General features: G+C 41.5%; 1 protein-coding gene across 1 annotated transcript; it reads right to left on the minus strand.

The window, feature by feature from the left end:
- Positions 1-13,231: 13,231 nt before the first annotated feature.
- Positions 13,232-13,750, minus strand: LOC122112063 (cellular nucleic acid-binding protein-like). The gene has a single exon (XM_042684897.1). The coding sequence runs from the start codon at positions 13,748-13,750 to the stop codon at positions 13,232-13,234; it is 519 nt and encodes a 172-aa protein (XP_042540831.1).
- Between the last annotated feature and the right edge of the window lie 5,700 nt (positions 13,751-19,450).

Genomic DNA, 19,450 nt, shown 5'->3' on the forward strand with positions numbered 1-19,450 from the left:
GCATATCTATGAATGGGGAATGGAGGCTCTTGAGGGCTCAGAAACAGAAGAGAGCTGTAGTGAAATCTGCATCTTCTTATGGATTACAAAAGTGCTTGTGATTGAAAGGTGGGTAGAAATATGGGTGACAAAGGACACAGCCTTAGATGGAAATGAGGAACAGGGCATTAGATTCTGGCATACAGACTCCCTTTCTATAGAGCAGCACAGAACTTGGCTGAACTGTGTCCATGCCAAAGACTAGAATTTTTAAGTACAACTAAAAGATGGTAGCAGAAATCTTTAAGCAGCAAAATATTGAGGAAGCTTCATAGGTACCTATAAATGTGTCCAGTGAAAGGAGAGAGGAAGGAGCAAATTTCAAGACAGAAATTATCATTAAAAACAATAGAAAGGAATATGGGAGGGCTATCCATGCCGAACTTCAAACTCTACTACAGAGCTATAATCACAAAGACAGCATGGTACTGGCACAAAAACAGACCCGACGACCAATGGAACAGAATAGAAGATCCAGATATAAATCCACAGGCCTACAGCCAGCTGATATTCGACAAAGGAGCCAAAGACATACAATGGAAGAAACACAGCCTCTTCAACCGCTGGTGCTGGGAAAACTGGGCAGCCACATGCAGAAAACTAAAAGTGGACCCCAGCCTATCACCATGCACCAACATCAACTCAAAATGGATTAAAGACCTTAACATTAAACCTGAATCTCTGAAACTACTACAGGACAGAGTAGGAGAGACACTTGAACTAATAGGCACAGGAAGGAACTTCCTGAACAGAGTCCCAGGGTCACAACAAGTTGGAGAGAGACTCGACAAATGGGACTACCTTAAAATAAAAAGCTTCTGCACAGCTAAATCTATCGCAACTAAGCTAGAAAGACAACCAACTAATTGGGAAAAAATATTTACCAGCAATATATCAGACAAGGGGTTAACATCCTGTATATACAGGGAACTCAAGAAACTAATCCCTCCCAAACCTAACAAACCAATTACTAAATGGGCAAGGGAACTAAAGAGGGACTTCTCAAATGAAGAAATAAAAATGGCAAAGAAACACATGAGGAAATGTTCATCATCCCTGGTGGTGAAGGAAATGCAAATAAAGACAACCCTGAGATACCACCTTACCCCAGTCAGAATGTCCCACATCCACAAATCAGCCAACGACAAATGCTGGAGGGGATGTGGAGAAAGAGGAACCCTATTACACTGCTGGTGGGAATGTACACTTATACAACCACTTTGGAAAGCAGTCTGGAGGGTCCTTAGAAAGCTAAAGATTGACCTCCCTTACGACCCAGTCATACCACTTCTAGGCATCTACCCTGAACAACAGGAACCAATATACAAGGACACGTGCACCTCCATGTTTATTGCAGCACTGTTCACAATAGCTAGGATATGGAAACAACCTAGGTGCCCCACCACAGATGAATGGATCCAAAAATTGTGGTATCTATACACAATGGAATATTATGCAGCCATTAGAAATGACAAAATAATGGCATTTGCAGGGAAATGGATGGAGCTAGAAGGAATCACGTTGAGCGAGGTAAGCCAAGAACGAAGAGACAAACGGTACATGGTCTCCCTGATAAGTGGATGCTAAATCCAAAAGGTTAGGTGATACGACAAAACTAACAGGACTTAAGAAACAAAGAACTCCCGCTCATCTGGTTGAACCACTACTAAATATCCTCATGCTGCTGATCACAAATATGGTATATAACATGTGAACACTGTTATATATTACAGACTGTGGTAGACAATTTGCTCCAGGGAAGTTAGAATGAACTTGTGACTTTGAAATTATGTAATCGTTTAATCACAATCAAAAAAAAAAAAAAAGAACCTCGGGGAAGGGAGGGAGGGAGGGAGGGGATGGTAGGGGGAAAAAAAAAAAACAATAGAAAGGGAATATTTGTAAATTTCTAACCTGCCCATATAAACAATAGAAAAGCATGTTTGGGAAACAATTCTGAGAATACAGCCTCATAAGAGTGTACCCCTCTTCTCTCTCTGTCTCTCCTCTGCTCTTCTGACAGGTTAGGAGACAACACACAGAGAAATCCTCACCAGATACTCTTGAACTTCCCAGCCTCTGGAACTATGAGCCAAATATACAATATACTTCTAGTGTTTATAAGATTCCCAGTCTGTAACATTCTATGACAACAGCAGAAAATAGACTAACACATCATCTTTTTTTGTCCTCTTTGTTGGTCATGGGGCTTGAACACAGGGCTTAGGCATTGCCTCTGAGTTTTCTCCCTCAAGGCTAGGGCTCTACTACTCTGAGCCACAGAGCCACTTCCAGTTTTCTGGGTTAATTGGAGATGAGTCTCATGGATATTCCTATCTAGGCTGGCTTCAAACCATGATCCTCAGATCTCAGCCTCCTTGAGCAGCTAGAATTACAGGCATGAGCCACCAGCGCTGGGCTAACATATCGTCTTTATAGTCTTTTACTTTAAAAAAAAAGTTTACCACAATAAGGATGCTGAGCCATTGAAAATACATGTAGTCTTTCACGTAGTCACTATACACACACACACACACACACACACACACATCTAGCCCTTGAAAACAAATGATCTACTATCTATAATTATAGTTTTATCTTCTCAATATGTCATATACATGTGAGCCATATAATATAATGTAATCTTTATAGACTTGGTGCTTTCTCTCCCTCAACCCTCTTTATTTCTTTTTTCCTATTTTGGTAATACTGGGGTTTTGTGATTGCTAAGCAGGTACTCAATCACTTTAGCCATGCTTCTAATCATTTTAGCTTTAGTTATTTATTAGGTAGGGCTTGCACTGTGGTTCAAACCTGAAATCCTGTTTGGGAAGAGAGGATTGTGATTGAGGCCAGCCTGAACAAAAAGTTAGCAAAACTTAATCTCAACGAAAAAGCTAGATGTAGTGGTTCACAGCCATTTAGCTTTGAAACCCAATTCTCAGATTTCAGCCTCCTGAGTAGCTAGAATTACACTTACGAGCAACCAGTTCCTTGCTATTTATTGCATCTCAATATACCACCTTGTCCTGCATACCTTTGCATGCATTACATCCTTTGCTGAATATTCTTTTCTCTTTATTTACAACTCTCTTAATTAGACCTAAATAAAATTCTATCATGCAATATGGAGATATGTTGCCTTGCTCTCAAGTTCACATTGATGTTTTTGCCTCTCCCTATGCAATCCCACATCACACCCTTGATGCCCCTACCTAATGTTTACTGACTGCCTAATGTGTGTCTAGGCATCAGGCTAGGCAATAACATGCTAGATCTCATTTAATCTTCCCAGCAAGCCCATGTCTAAGGTGTGTGTGTGTGTGTGCGCGCGAGCGCGCACACGCGCGCACGCACGCACACAGGCCAAAGCACTGTTCCTTAGCTTTTTCTGCCCAAATCTGGCATTCTGTGACTTGAACCACAAGTCCTATTTCTGAATTTTTGGTATTTAATTGGATATATGAGTCTCACAGAAATTTCCTGCCCAGGCTAGCTTTGAGCTTATTATCAGATTTCACACACACACACACACACACACACACACACACACACACACACACACACACACACACACACACACGCTCCACTACTAGGGCTTGAACTTAGGCCTTGTGCTGTTGATTGGCTATTTTGCTCAAAGCTTTCACTCTACCACTGACTAATGTCCTTAGGCTTCTCTTCACACATTCCTTTTATCTCCTCAACTTAATTCTAAACTGACTGAGAGGAACAACTATGTCTTGTTTATCTTTGTAGTTTTAAGCATAAGGCTTGTCTAGAAATAAGTATCATAAATATCTATTTAATATGAATCAAAGTTCCCAACTGAATCCACAATTTCACCTTGAAAATCAAACAGAAACAAACATGAATCATGTGTAACTGGTGGAATTATTCATGGTACTGTGTAGCAATCATCAATTGCTTTAATCATTAGTGGCAGGGTGATATCTGAATATTCTATTACTTGAGATAAGCTTCTTTTTGTTTTTCTGTCTTTCTTTCATCATTCATTCATTCCACAACCTATAATAGAGGTACAGCACACAGAGCTTGCTATAGGATCACACAGAGAAGAATTGCCTGGAAGAGGAGGAGGCTGTTTGGGAAAGGATTCTCACAGGAGATGGACTCATTCAGCAGCTACTGCAGTAGCATTTCAACAAGTAGATATATAATAAGTGGCAATGACAATATCATTACCTAAATAAATAATAGAAATAGAAGATGGTAGAGATTACTTTATCGACCTATTCTTAGTAAAAGTAGGTTAATGGTAGGATCTTGGGACTATAGGTCATGGTATTTGCCAGGGCTTGAAAGTATAGGTTGTTTGTAAAAGGTAAATGATATGGAAATAAAAAAAGAATGTTTTATGTATGCTACTTAATTTAGATCCCAAAAGAATCATATGAAACCACTATTTCCTCCAAGGGAATATAGAGAAGGCAAGAAGATGTCATATAAATGGGGAAGAGTAGTTTGACTTTAGTTTCAAGGCTCTTTCCAAAACAACTGGGAGCAAGCCAGATATGGGTGGCTCACACCTGTAATCCTAGCTACTCAGGAGGCTAAGATCTGATGGTCATGGTTCAAAGCCTGTCAGAGCAGGAAAGTCTGCCAGACTCTTATCTCCAATTAATCACTGAAAAGCTAGAAGTGGAGCTGTGGCTCAAGTGGTAGGGTGCTAGCCTTGGTTTAAAAAAAAGTCTCAGGGACAGTGGCCAGGATCTGAGTTCAAGGCCCAGGACCACCATGGACACACACACACACACACACACACACACACACACACACACACACACACACACACACACACACATGTCCGGGAAGCAAACCTTCACTCAGAGATCATTATGTGCCAATCATATTTCTTAGGGTGTTACATTTATGAGGTTATTTAATCCTTTCAACATTTCCAATGAGGCAGGCACTGTTATTATCATTACATAGATAAAGAAAATAATATACAAAGAAATTAAATGATGTGCCCTAGATCACACAGCAAAGAAAATAATGAAGGCAGAATTGGAACTCAACTCATTTGTCCCTCAAACCATGCCCAATATGCTGCATCCTTTATACTAAACCCAGAGGGTGGAATTTGCCTTCCTAACTTCAACTAGGCCATTAACACAAGCTGTTTCTGTGAAGATGACTGACTGGGGTATGTAAAGTAGTGAATACAAAAGGAGACTTGGGGTTAATGGAGGAAATCTTTATTTTCTATTTATTTCCCCCTAACTTCAGCCCCCCTGATATATACTGAAATCAGAGAAGTAGATACATTGTATCCTATAGGGTATAGAACTCACAGTCCCTGTCTCTGAATCTAAAAGGAGCATTGTCAATCTGGTTTTTTTTTTTGTCTTTTAAAAATACCTTTATGACTAACCTTCTAATTCCATCCTAGAGAAATAAAATGAAGCAAGAGATTGAAATTTGCTCTTAGATGTACAAGACACTATGTTGAAAATTAACTTTACCACTTCAGGGTAGGGAGGGTGGAGTTGGGGGAGGTGGGGAGGGAAGGGATAGTAGGGGAAAAAACAAAGGAGGGGGTAACAATGCTCGATAGGAAATGTACTCAATACCTTACTCATGTAACTGTAACCCCTCTGTACAGTATCTTTACAATAAAATATATAAAAAGAAATTTGCTCTTAAATTATCCTATTTAAAACCAGAATGAGATTCATGACAAAGAGCAATGACACAAAGAGAATTAACTATTAATGGGGATTTCTTCTTTAAGGGAGTCTTTATAGTTAAGTTTCTATCTTTAACAATGTATTTCATATAATCAAGATAAAGACTAAGTCCAAGCTCCAAAAAATAAGTACCAAAAAATGGGTACTTGCCAAAGGGGCAAGTCCGGCCAAGAGGAGCAGGGTAGAAAAATGAAGTGGGGGAGGGAGAAAATGCAGGCAGGAATTCATTGTATATGCCACAAAATTGAGAAATATAAGGAAAGGGGTGGGTCAAAAGGGGGTGTAGATGTTGAAGGGATGACATATATCAAAATATATTATATACATAAACTGCTTTGTTAAATGGCAAAAAATTCAATACATAACCTAAAAATCAAAAAGTGAGGGAAGGACTGGATGGGAGTAATGGGTGAGAATGTTGAAAGGGGCAGCCATAAGAACAAAGACAACTTGGTACTGGCACAAAAAGAGACCTGAAGACAAATGGAACAGATTAGAGGACCCAGAAATAAAACTGCATACATATAGTCACTTGATATTTGACAAAGGAGCCAAAGACATACAGTAGAAGAAGCATAGGCTCTTTAACTACTTGGGCTGGGAAAACTGGACGGCCACATGCAGAAAACTAAAAGTGGACCCTAGCCTGTCACCATGCACTAACATCAACTTAAAATGGATTAAAAATCTTAACATCAATCCTGATACTCTTAAACTACTGCAAGACAGAGTAGGAGAGACACTTGAACTTATAGGTACAGGCAGAAACTTCCTGAACAGAGTCCAAGGGTCACAACAAATTGGAGAGAGACTCAATAAACGGAACTACCTTAAAAAGTTTCTGCACAGCTAAAGAAATAGCAACCAAAAAAAAAAAAAAAGCGAATATCCAGCTTTCAAATTATAAAAAAGAAAAGAAAAGAAATAGCAACCAAACAAGAAAGAAAGTCAACGAATTGGGAAAATATATTTACCAGCAATATATCAGACAAGGGGTTAATATCCAGTATAGACAGGGAACTCAAGAAACTAATTCCTCCCAAACCTAACAAATCATTTACTAAATGGACAAGGGAACTAGAGAGAGATTTCTCAGAAGAAGAGATAAAAATGGTAAACACATGAGGAAATGTTTGTCATCCCTGGCTGTAAAGGAAATGCAAATAAAAACAACACTGAGATGCCACCTTACCTGAGTCAGAAATTCCCACATCCTTAATTCAGGCAATGACAAATGCTGGAGGGGATGTGGAGAAAGAGGAACCCTATTACACTGCTGGTGGGAATATATACTAATACACTTTGGAAGGGAGTTTGGAAGTACCACAGAAAGCTAATTATAGACCTCCCTATGACCCAGCCATACCACTCCTAGGCATCTACCCTGAACAACAGGAACCAGGATACAAGGACACATGCACCTCCATGTTCATTGCATCACTGTTCATAATAGCCAAGATATGGAAACAACCCCGATGCCCCACTACTGATGAATGGATCCAAAAATTGTGGTATCCATATACAATGGAATATTATTCAGCCATTAGAAAGGATAAAATAATGGTATTTTCAGGGAAATGGGTAGAGCTAGAGCGAATCATTTTGAGCAAAATAAGCCAAGAGCAAAGAGACAAATGGCACATGGTCTCCCTGATATGTGGATGCTAAAACCAAAATGCAAGGAGATATGACAAAGTAAACAGGACTCAAGAAACAAAGGACTTTCACTCAATTGCCATATCATTGTTAAAGGACTCCATGTTCTTGACCACATATATGTTATTCTATATGCGCGCGGGTGCGCACGGAGGGAAGCAAGGAAGAGGGCACAGAATCATTGGGAAATGGGAAAACATACAAGAGAGGGGCCCATCAGCTGCATTGGACGTAGATGAAAATGAACTAAGCAACCTAAAGAGAGCAATGGGAAGGGAGGAATGAGAGGGAAAGAGGGAACAGCTTACACTAAGCAAAAGGAAAGAAATGTAAATATCACCTGATGTGGAAGAATAATTGTAATGTCAAAGCTCATAGAATTCACAAACTTTATAGACCATGATAATAACAATTTGCCTTGTGAAGGATAAAATGTATTTATGACTTTAACAATCACTATTCCACAATACTATGAAATATGTGGAATTTATGTAATCACCTAATCTCAATTTTAAAAAAAAGTAAGCAGCTATGTCTTCACATCAGAACTTATGAAAGATGTCATGAGGGCATCTCTGAATTCTGAAGGTCACCCAAATAAAAGATTCTAAAGTGCAATAATACAAATTTATTTCAATGATGTTCCAGGAACCACTTCGGCAGAGACACATTTGCCCAGCATGGTCAGGACCATCTCAGGGTTCATTTCTCTCAGTTAGCTAATACAGCTGTGTTGAAGCCACAGAGCTACGGCTTGTTCTGTCACTGAACTATCCACATGATGCTATCCACATGATGATGGTTCTGCAGGCATGCACCCACTAATTATGAAGTCATGACAGTGCCCAGGCCCTGAGTAGATGGAGACCTAGGGTCAGCAAAAAGAAAGAAAAAGGACGATTTTTTTAAACTCTGGATCACCTAGGTATGTAATATTTCCTCCTTGAAAGTATGGAAGGTCACGTTAACTGATCAGGAATCACTGCTGGAGACAAAGCCTCAGTCAGGGCTAGAAGAAGCCAGAATTGGAAGTGTAGTTGTTATAGGGCATTCACAGGCAACAGCTGGACTCAGTAAACTTTAGGACAGACAAACCTAGAGATTCTGTGGGTTTAAGATTCGGTTCTAAGTAAGAAGGAAGGACAAAGCAAGGCATTGGTGGCCCATGTCTGTAAACCAAGCAACTCAGGAAGCTGAGATCTTAGGATTAACATAAAAGCTTGCCTTGGCATTCAAGTCCTTGTGAATCTTATCTCCCATGTACTACCAATAAAGCCAGAAGTTTTGACTCAAGTGGTAGCATGCTAGGCTTGAGCAAAAGAAGCTCAGGAACAGCACCCAGACCCTAGTACCGGCAACAAACCAAAAAACAAAAGCAAAAGAAGGAAGAGCAAGAGGGTGGTTAGGAAGACCGCTTGCAAAGGACTTCATATGGTTGATGATTTTAAGAAAAGTAGCTTCCAGAGCCTCCATTTTCTCATCTGCTTGATAGTGTCCATACTAGAGTTGGTGTGAAAAGTATGATTCATTTCAGATGGTGAGCCAGACACTGGTACACAAACAGGGAGGAATAAATGCGTGCAGTGGGTTTAAAGATAATTGCAATACTCAAGAATTCTCAAGAGGAAGAAAACGGACTGCATTCAGGTAGCTAGATAGACAGAGGTAGGAGTGGACAGGAGAACATGGAGATTTATTATGGGAATTTGACAAAAGTTTTTATGGAGTCTCCCAGGCCCTGTTTTTTTTCTGATACAAACAGAAATGGTCTGACAAATTGATGTTAGGCAAAATGAACCCCAAGATAAGGATTCAAATATTTTTTTTCTTGCGATTATTTCTAACATATTCATAAGATGGTTTCTTTGTTGCTTTGTATGTACCTTCCCCACGGAATAACCCGTTTTCACTGTATTTGATATTGGTATAATTTGTGGAGGGGAAGGAAAAATCAAATTGTTTAAATAGGGATACAGGTGGACCCATTGCAACAATGAGATGTACAAGATGTTATGTCAAAAAACGAACTTTACAACTTTGGCTTGAGGGTGGAGGTGGAGCAGGGTGGGGTGGAGTGAGGGGGGGGAGATGGGAAGGGTTGGGAAGGGGAAACAAAGGAGAAGGCAACAATGCTTCATAAGAAATGTACTCATTACCTTGCTCATGTAATGTAACCCCTCTGTACAGTATTTTCACAATAAAAAAAAGAATGTGGATGTCAAGAAGAAATTGAGTACTTTGAGTGATAACACTGAGTCTATGTAGATTGATCAATTGTGACAAATGTACCACTCTTGTTGGGGATGTTGATATCAGGGGAAGAGGGCCTAAATCAGCAATCTAGGTGTGAAAGGGAAATTCTTTCTTCCCTTTTATTTATTTATTTCTGTGTGTGTGTATGCACACGCATATGCACATATGAGCAAATACGTCTGCCTTACCTGAGGTTTGAAATCTGGTCTCAGGCGCTGTCATTGACCTTTTTAATGCATTGTTATTGTTATTATAAAGATGATATCTGGAAGGTATATAGTTATATATGTCAGATAAAGACTTCCTTTCTTTTCTTAATGTTATCCCTTTCCTTGCTCTCTCCTAGTTTTCCCCCTCTGTCCCCACCCACAAGTTGTATAGTTCATTTTCAACATATGTCTAGTGCATATCACTGCTGCAGGTTTCAACCTTTGTCCTATCATTTCTGTGCCCCCCCCCTTACTCTCTGATCATTGAGCTTTTTTGTTCAAGACTGGCACTCTACCCCTGGAGCCACAGTTCCAGTTCTGATTTTTTTTCTCTGTTTATAAAAGGTAAGAATTTCAGGGACTTTCCTATCATGGCTGGCTTCACTCCATGATTCTTAAATCTTTCCTTCCTATGGAGCTAGGATTATAGGTATGAGCCACCTGTACCTCCTTCGAATGGATTTTTGAAGATTTAGAGTGCCAGCAAGAACTTGTAGGAATGAAATTTTCCTGAAGTTTGTGGGTACTCTGAATTAGTGAAAGGTGTGAAATTTGGAGAGGAGAGGAGATATAAGGCCATCCAATGTAAGGCCATCTGGAGAACAGAGCTCAGTCTGAAGAGCCATGTGGTTCTCCATATACCATTAGTGGTAAGAATTGAGGCCCACACTGATACTAGTCACCTGGAGATGTCAGACAGAAGACTCCAACTTTCTCACTCCCATAAACAATGAAGGATTCAAGCACAAAGATTGGCATGTCTGATCTTTCACAGTAGACTATTTCCAGCTAAGAACTACCACATTCACACACTATGAAGAGGAACACATGGCTACTGCACTGATACATGTGGTCTGGACTGTGTACACACTGAGAATAAAATCCTTAGATGTGGGGCTGGGAAGGTGGCTCAGTGGTAGAACGCTTGCCTTCATGCATGAGGCCCTGGGTTCGATTCCTCAGCACCACATAAACAGAAAAAGCCAGAAGTGGCGCTGTGGCTCAAGCGGTAGAGCGCTCACCTTGAGCTGAAGAGCTGAGGGACAGGGCCCAGGCCCAGAGTTCAGGTCCACGACCAGCAAAAATAAAAAAAATAAAAAAAAATCCTTAGATGTTCTCTGTATAAAAGTTTAGCTTAGCTACTTTCTGTATCTCTTCCTGTACAACTTTGCCTGGAGCGTGAAAATCTTCAGAGGATTCAGCTTGTGGGGTGGAGGTCTAAAGTGGAATGACAACATGAAAAATGATTTCAGGAGCCAGGGAAAGACTGGATGCAGATGCAGACCTGCAGACTAGGTGATCAGCACGAGTAACCCATATCTACCATATTAGACCCAGAAAGAGCCTAGATGTAACATGATTTCACAATTTTGGACCAATTGCTTTACACACATAGCTTTAAATATAAATATACTTTGAGATACGTACATATCCATTTATATATAAATATATGCATCAAGATATATATATATATATACACACACACACATATATACATATAGAAAGCTCATGAGGTATCTTGGGCATGTAACCCAAAAATAAACAAAAAATTTAATTTTGCTTCCCATACACAATTTACCAACAGGATCAGAGTGGTTTTATGCAATTTTGATATGCCTTCATTTGTGTATATTTCATGTGTGTACATGTGTTCATGAGCAAGAGTGCACTAAAGATTGAAGGTCTCAGGCACGCTATGTTCACGTTGTATCACTTAGCAATGTAGCCATCCCCTGCCTGCATCCTAACCACAAGCTATCAGAGGAGTTCAACTGTGAAATTTTCACTAGTGAGAGTGGTATTTAAAATTTTGGAAGTTGAAATATTTTGGATTTGAGAGCTTCAGGTGAGAGATGCAAACTCTGTATTATTACTCGATTGCGTAGTCATTGATGATTACAAAGGCAGTCATGATATTGAACACTCCTCACTTAAGTGTTAAAATACCAAGATCTGATGTGAAATAACAGGTGCGTCAGGCCCAAACCTGTGCCTGGCCTGTGTTAGAGGATGAGAGCAGCTACCCGAGAGCAGCTACCCTGAAACACAGGCTACCCTCATTTCTGTCCCCACTCCTGTCCCCATCAACTGTGACTTGTGAGAAGGTAGCCTCAGCTGGCATGCCTGTAAACGTAGATGCTCAGGAGGCTGAAATCTAGGGATTGAGGGTTGAGTATCAAAGCCAGCCTGGGCAAGTATGTCTGGGAAACTCTTACTCCAATTAACTGCAAAAGAAATCTGGAAGTGGACCTGTGGCTTGAGTGGTAGGTACAGTGCTAGCCTTGAAATCCAAAGCTCTGAGACAGCCCACAGGCCCTGAATTCAAACTTCCAGATTGCCCCCTCTTTTTGGACCCCAAACCAGCATTATGCCCAGACCCTCTGAGAGACCCACCCAGGCCCATATAGTGGACCCCATTCCCATGGCTGTCCCAGGTGTATCTCCAGAGCAACTGGACCCCTCCCCACAAAAAGGTTCACCTCACAGTTTAATTAACAAACCACCTTACACGTTTAAAGACACTCCATCCTCAGCCTACTTCATGCTCCTGAGCCACTGCTATCCTCTCTCTCTGAAAGTGGGAGCAAACAGCCCAGAGTAAAGTCTATCTTGGAAAACTTGAGTCAGACGGGATCTTAAGGATGTTTGTGATTCCCTCACAGTTTTCTTAGGCCAGTTTTCCCTCCACACTCAGACATTCCAGTTCCTACCAACACAATGGCATTTTGTTTCCTCCTTCCTTGCAAAGTTCCTTTGCAGATACCTCCTCAAAATAAAACTGAGAAAGAAGCTGGGTGCCAGTGGCTCAGAACTATAATCCTAGCTACTCAGGAGGCTGAGATCTGAGGATCAAGATTCAAAGCCAGCCCAGGCAAGAAAGACCGTGAGACTTGTCTCCAATAAGCCAACAGAAAACCGGAAGTGGCACTGTGGCTCAAGCGGTACGCTGCTAGCCTTGAGCTGAAGAGTTGAAAGACAGAGCCGAGTCCCATATTTCAAGCCCCAAAACTGACAAAAGCAAACAAAAACAAAACCCAAACAAGAAAACTGAGAAAGAAAAACAAAATAATGAGCCTGGCACTGGTGACTCACTCCTGTAGCCTAGCTCCTCAGAAAGCTGAGGTCTGACTTCACTGTTCTATCCATCAATTCCTACTCAACAGAGCACCGAAGGGGGTTCTGTAACACAGCATACATAAGACCTGGTTAAATGCAAAATGTTGGTTTTTATTTGTTCACCCCTTTCCTTCTTTCACACGGCAATTAATCCTCACTGGCCTGCCTACTTGGCCAGCGAAAAGTATCAGAGAAATTAATACACTATCAGCAGAAATGAGGAGGGGTGATGCGGGAAAAGAATTAGGCCGAGGCCTCAATGGTGCATTCCCGGGCAAAATGCCCAGTCTCACCACAGCGGTAACAGCTGACTTCTAGTACTTTCTTGCAATTGATGGCCACATGTCCAAGTTCCCCGCACTTGTAACACTGCACCTTGTGGCAGTCTTTCTGCATATGGCCAGGTTGGCCACAACAATAGCACTTGAGGTCATCTGCCTGCTGGCAGTCTCGAGCCAGGTGGCCTAGTCTGCCGCAGTTGTAGCAGCTCTGCTGCCGCTCTCTCTTGGGCTCCTTGCAGTCCTTGGCGATGTGGCCGCCTGCGCCGCAGTTGTAGCAGGCGTCCTCCTCCAGATCACAGTCCCTGACAAGGTGTCCGGACTCCCCGCAGCGGTAGCAGAAGTCTACCAGGGATGCGGGATAAACCTGGAGCCCTCTGCCCCAACCCCTCGGTCCTCCTCGCCCCCGTCTCGCAGCAGTGGGGCATTCCCTGGCCCAGTGGCCAGCTTGGCCACAACTGAAACATTCGTCGTTGCTGGTCATGGCTGCGCTGACAGCCTTGATTTCTGAGCGGCCGCAGAGGCGAAAACTCGCACTCAGGCCCGGCGAAGGCGACTGGAAAGGCAGCGGCTGATGAATTTCGGGTCCTTGCCTTCAGCCACACGCGGGTCTGCACAGGGTCCCCCACACCCTTGTGCTCTGCTCCGTAATCTCGTTATGACTGCATAATCCGGTGTGTGAGGGATGACTCGGTAGTCCAGGGTGTGTCTGTGTGTGTTGGTGTGCCTGTGTGCGTGTGCGTGTGCGTAGCCCACATTTCCCTAATCCAGGCATCAGTAGTAGGACATCTGGGCCATTTCCATAGCTTGGCTACTGTCTAAATAAATTGCAAATTGTACCCCTCTCTCTGTAGTATCCTGATTTGCATTTTTTGCCTCTCTGGATCATAGGGTAAACTTTTGTTTTTACTTTTTTGAGTAATGTCTACCCTGATTTTCACAGTGGTTGCACTACTTCACGTTCTCTCCAACAGCGTATGAAGAAGGTTCCCTTCTCCCTGCCTCTTGGTCAGAAATTGTGTTTTTGATGATGGCATTTTGACTAATTGGAGTGATCTGGAATCTCAATATCATGTTGATTTGTGTTACCTTTATGGCCAGACATGTGGAACATTTCTTTATTGATTGGTTGTTTGTACTTCTTGTAAGAACTATCTGTTCTGCTCATTGGCCCATTTATGATTGAGACGTTTATTTTTTAAGCTCCCCGGTACTTTCTGGATATTGGTCCCTTGGCAGTGGTATAGCTGGTTCTGATTTTCTCCCATTCTTTGGTGTGTCTTTTCAGCCCAGTGTCTACATCCTTTGCTCTGCAGATGGTTTTGGGGTTGATAAAATACCATTTTTCAATCTCTGCCCCCTTTTTCTGAGTTACTGGCATTCTAATCAGAAAGTTTCTACCTGTGCTGATAAGTCCTAATAATTTTTTATCTGAGAAAGCTTTTTATTAATCAGCAAAGCAGAAATGTAAACAATTTACCTTCTCCTTTGTTTATACCCTACCATCCCTTCCCTCCCCATTTCCCCAACTCCTCCCTCCCTTTCCCCCCAAGTTTTAAAGTTCATTTTCAACATAGTGTCTTGTACATCTCGTTGTTACAATGGGCTTCCCTGTACCTTTATTTCAGCATTTTTTCAGCAGGGCACAAACATGAAATACAGTGAAAACAGGGGTTATACCATGGAGGAGGAACATTAAAAAAAAAAATCACATGGTACATTATAAATACGTTACAAACAATGGCAAGAAGGAAAAAAACCACTTGTGTCCCTATGTTGGGGTTCATTTCATTTAACATCATCTTATCTGGTCATATGTACATAGCTTTTGACCTTTTCTGCTTATCCCAGACATATACTAGTTATTGCAAATAAGGGAAACCGTAGGACCTGTTTCTTTTTTGGGGGGAGGGGGGTCCGGTCGTAGGGCCTGAACTCTGGGCCTGGGCGCTGTCCCTCAGCTCTTCAGCTCAAGGCTAGCGCTCTACCACTTGAGCCACAGCGCCACTTCCGGCTTTTTTTCTTTTTGCTTATGTGGTGCTGGGGAATCGAACCCAGGACCTCATGCATGCAAGGCAAGCGCTCTACCACTGAGCCACCTTCCCAGCCCAGGACCTGTTTCTTTGGGCCTGGCTTACCTCACTTAATATAATTTTTTTCCAAGTCTTTCCATTTCTTAACAAATGGGACGATGTCATTCTTTCTGATGGAGGCATAGAATTCCATTGTGTGTGTGTGTGTGTGTGTGTGTGTCACACTTTCTTGATCCATTCATCTATTGAGGGGCCTCTGGGTTGGTTCCATGCTGCAATAAACATAGTTGTGCTAGTAGCTTTAGTATGGTCTTGTTTGTGATCATTTGGGTAAATGCCCAAAAGTGGGATTGCTGGGTCATAGAGGGTTCTATGTGGAGTCTTTTTGTTTTTATTATTCTATTTTATTTTATTGTAAAAGTGATTTATAGAGGGGTTACAGTTATATAAGTAAGGTAATGAGTACATTTCTTGTCGAACATTGTTACCTTCTCCCTGGTTTTTATCACACTTTCCCTCCTCTGCCGGAATCCCTCACCCCCAAGTTTTAAAGTTCATTTCTAACATAGTGTCTTTTGAGTTTTGCTGTTTCATTGGTTTGTCCTTTGTCCTTTGTCTCACCATTTTGTTATTTCCCTTTCCTTCCCCCAAACAGATAAACATACAAAAGGTACCAAAATAAAAAACAGTGACAACAGGCGATAAACCAAAGGGGAAAAAAGAAAGAAAGAACTTCATACAGTACATTAAAAACAACAACAACAACAAAAACAAACCTCTTATTTCTGTATCTTGCGTTCATTTTGATTAGGATCATTTTATATGGTCATATGTACATAGCTATTAAGCTATTGTGCTCCTCTGCTAGGACAAATTAGGGAAATCATGGAGCCTTATGTTTTTTGGGTCTGGTTTCGCTAAATATAATTTTTTTCCAAGTCTTTATGTGGAGTTTTTGAGGAACCTCCATACTGTTTTCTAGAGTGGTTGAACAAGTTTACACTACCACCAACAATGCAGTAGAGTTCCCTTCTGGCCACATCCCCTCCAGCATCTGTTGTTATTAGAGTTCTTGATTATAGCCAATCTAACTGGGATGAGGTGGAATCTCAATGTTGTTTTAATTTGCATTTCTTTTACAACAAAATAGGTTGAGCATTTCTTCATATGTCTATTGACTATGCCAATTTCTATACTGTCTGGGGGTGAGGTCAAGCTGATAGAGGGAAAACTGTGAGAAGGAACCTCAATCACTATTGCCCATTCTATCGATCACTCTGAGCACAGTGCACCTTCTCTGGCTCCTGACGATTAGGCCACATTCCCACTGCTCTAGTATTTTGCCATCCTCAGTGATATGTCACCCTTCCTAGATTCCCTGGTGAGAATCGTTCTTCCTGGAGCCTGGCTACTCAGGACCTGCTGTGTTATTCATCTGTACACTTCCTATTTCTAAAGGTCCAGAGAAGTATGCATCCAAACAATTATCTTCAGAACAGCAATGTACTAAAAGCAGTGAGGCTCCTGATGCAGAAAAAGTTTTGTCTGGCAATCTCACAATGGGAAAATGCAGATGTATGTATTCTATGCATCATACATAAAGCACATATTAGGCACTTCACACCAGGACAGATGCACCTAACCTGCTGGACACAAGCCCTACACAGTTCAGAATTCTTATACCCTCAAAGCACAATCCAGAACAGCTCACACTTAGATGTGAAAGATCTAAATTATAAGCATACACGAGTACATGTATATGACCATAGGTAAAATACAGACACAAACTGAGTAATGTTTGGTATGGTCATGGCTGAAGTTAAATGGTGTAACTTGTTTGAATAAATAACTGACAGATGAATAAAATGAATACCTGGAGACTGAATCAGATTTGTCTGAGATAGTTGAATATTTAGGGGATGAAGATAAACAAACTGATGGTGCTTGCAGAAATTTTTGCTTGCTTTCTGACTTTCAATAACTTTTATGTAATTGTTGCTGAAATTTGCAGACATATGTGGATGTATCTGTACCTGGATCAGGTGCAGACTTGTAAGTTAAAAAATGCCTTTTATAAGACACATATATTTAGTTATACAAGATTTTCAGCTGTGCTGTGGTAACTTACGCTTATAACCCTAGTGACTCAGGAGGCTGAGATCTGAGGATTCCAGTTTTAAGCCACACCAGGCAAAATAACAGTCCAAAAACCAGCCCAGATGCCCCTCAATGGATGAATGGATCAAGAAAATGTGGTATATTTACACAATGGAATTTTATGCTTCTATCAAAAAGAATGATAACGCCCCTGTCATTAGGAAATGGAAAGACTTGGAAAAACTCATATTAAGTGAATTAAGCCAGCCCCAAAGAAACATAGCCTGTATGTTTTCCCTCATTTGTAATAATTAGTATACGCCTAGGGTAGTCTTGGCAGAGAATCATAATAGCTCAAGAGCTATGTACACATGACTATACAAAATGATGCCAATTGAAATAAACTCCAAGACAAGGAAACAACAGGTCTTTTTTTTAAGTTGTCAGTCATTTTTTAAAAATAAGTTTTTTTATTGTGAAAATACTGAACAGAGGGGTTACAATTAAATGAGCAAGGTAATGAGTACATTTCTTATCAAGCAGTGTTGCCTCCTCCTTTGTTTTTCCCCTACCATCCCTTCCCTCCCATCTCCACAACTACATTCCTCTCCCCCTACCCCCTCCTAAATTGTGAAGTTTGTTTTACAACATAGCATCTTGTACATCTCATTGTTGCAATGGGTCAACCTGTATCCCTATTTAAACAATTTGTTTTTTCCCTTCCACCCCCCCAAATTATACCAACATCAAATACAGTGAAAACAGGGGTTATACAGTGGGGGAGGGACATACAAAGTAACACAAAAATCAGGTGGTACCTTATGAATATGTTAGAAACAATAGCAAGGAAGAAAAAAAAACACTTGTGTCCATATCTTGGGATTCATTTCGCTTAACATCATCTCATCTGACCTTTTCTGCTTGTGAGTTGTCAGTCTTGATGTCACCAATGTTCTGTATCTAGTTCTTTCTTCTTATGTTATTTCATTTTTCTTTTTCTATTGGTTTATCCCTGGAAATCTCTGCCTCTGATTCTGGTACATTCCATCTTGTATATGCATTTATCTGATTGGGGGAAGGAAAGGGAAATAACAAAATGCTGAAAGAAGTAGAAAAGATGACCCATTGCAACAATGATACTCACAGAAAACTATGTCGGAAATGAACTTTACAACCTCGTGGGGAGGAGGAGTAGGGAAACTGAAGGGATAGTGGGAGAACAACAATGCAGTGGGTAACAATGTTCAAAGAGAAATGTTCCTTACTCACGTAAATGTAACCCTTCTGTACAGCATCTTTACAATAAAATATTTTTTAAAAGTCCATAAGAAGCTTATCTCCAGGTAGAAGTGGAGTTGTGGTTCAAGTCATACAGTGCACTGCATTCAAGACTTAGTACTAGGGGGGGAGTCCGGGAAGATGGCGGAGGAAAAGCTGGAGTCTAAGTAAGCTCTCGCATAGAAAGCAGTTTTAGAGTTCCAGTGAACAGTCCTAAGTCAGAGAATTACACCTAGTGTGCCATCACAGGATAGAGATTTAGGCCAGAGAAGGAAACCCAGGCAAGGAGACACTTCTGAGCCCTTGCCAGTAGTTGCTGCCGCTGCCGCCACGGCAGCTGTGGCGGTGGCGGGCGATCGCAGCCGCCATACCTGAGCAACAGAGTCCGGGACGAAGGAGCCAGATGCAGCAGGCGAGCGGATTCTACTCAACACCAGCAAGAACCGACAAGGAGCAGACATCTTCATCCTGCAGTTCGCAGACCAGAGACAACCCAGGAACCAAGACTCGGCGTGAGTAGAAGCCCAATGTCCTCACTCCTTCTCAGGGAGCAGAGGAGGGAAGGCCACCCCTCCCCCCCCCAGCACTGGTGATCTCCATCTTGGATACCGACAAAGCTCGGAGGAGCTGCTAGCTCCAGCTCAGGCCTTGGAATAAAACGAGTCATTTAGCAGGTCACAAGAACTTAACCGCGGCGTGACCTGCCAGACTCAGCTCCACCCAGGGAAAAGTCACCCACCTCGGGCGCCAGCCCGAGGAGTGGATTTCTTCACTGG

Source organism: Dipodomys spectabilis, unplaced genomic scaffold (assembly GCF_019054845.1).
Source record: "Dipodomys spectabilis isolate Male_0828 unplaced genomic scaffold, ASM1905484v1 ptg000091l, whole genome shotgun sequence".
NCBI lineage: Eukaryota > Metazoa > Chordata > Mammalia > Rodentia > Heteromyidae > Dipodomys > Dipodomys spectabilis.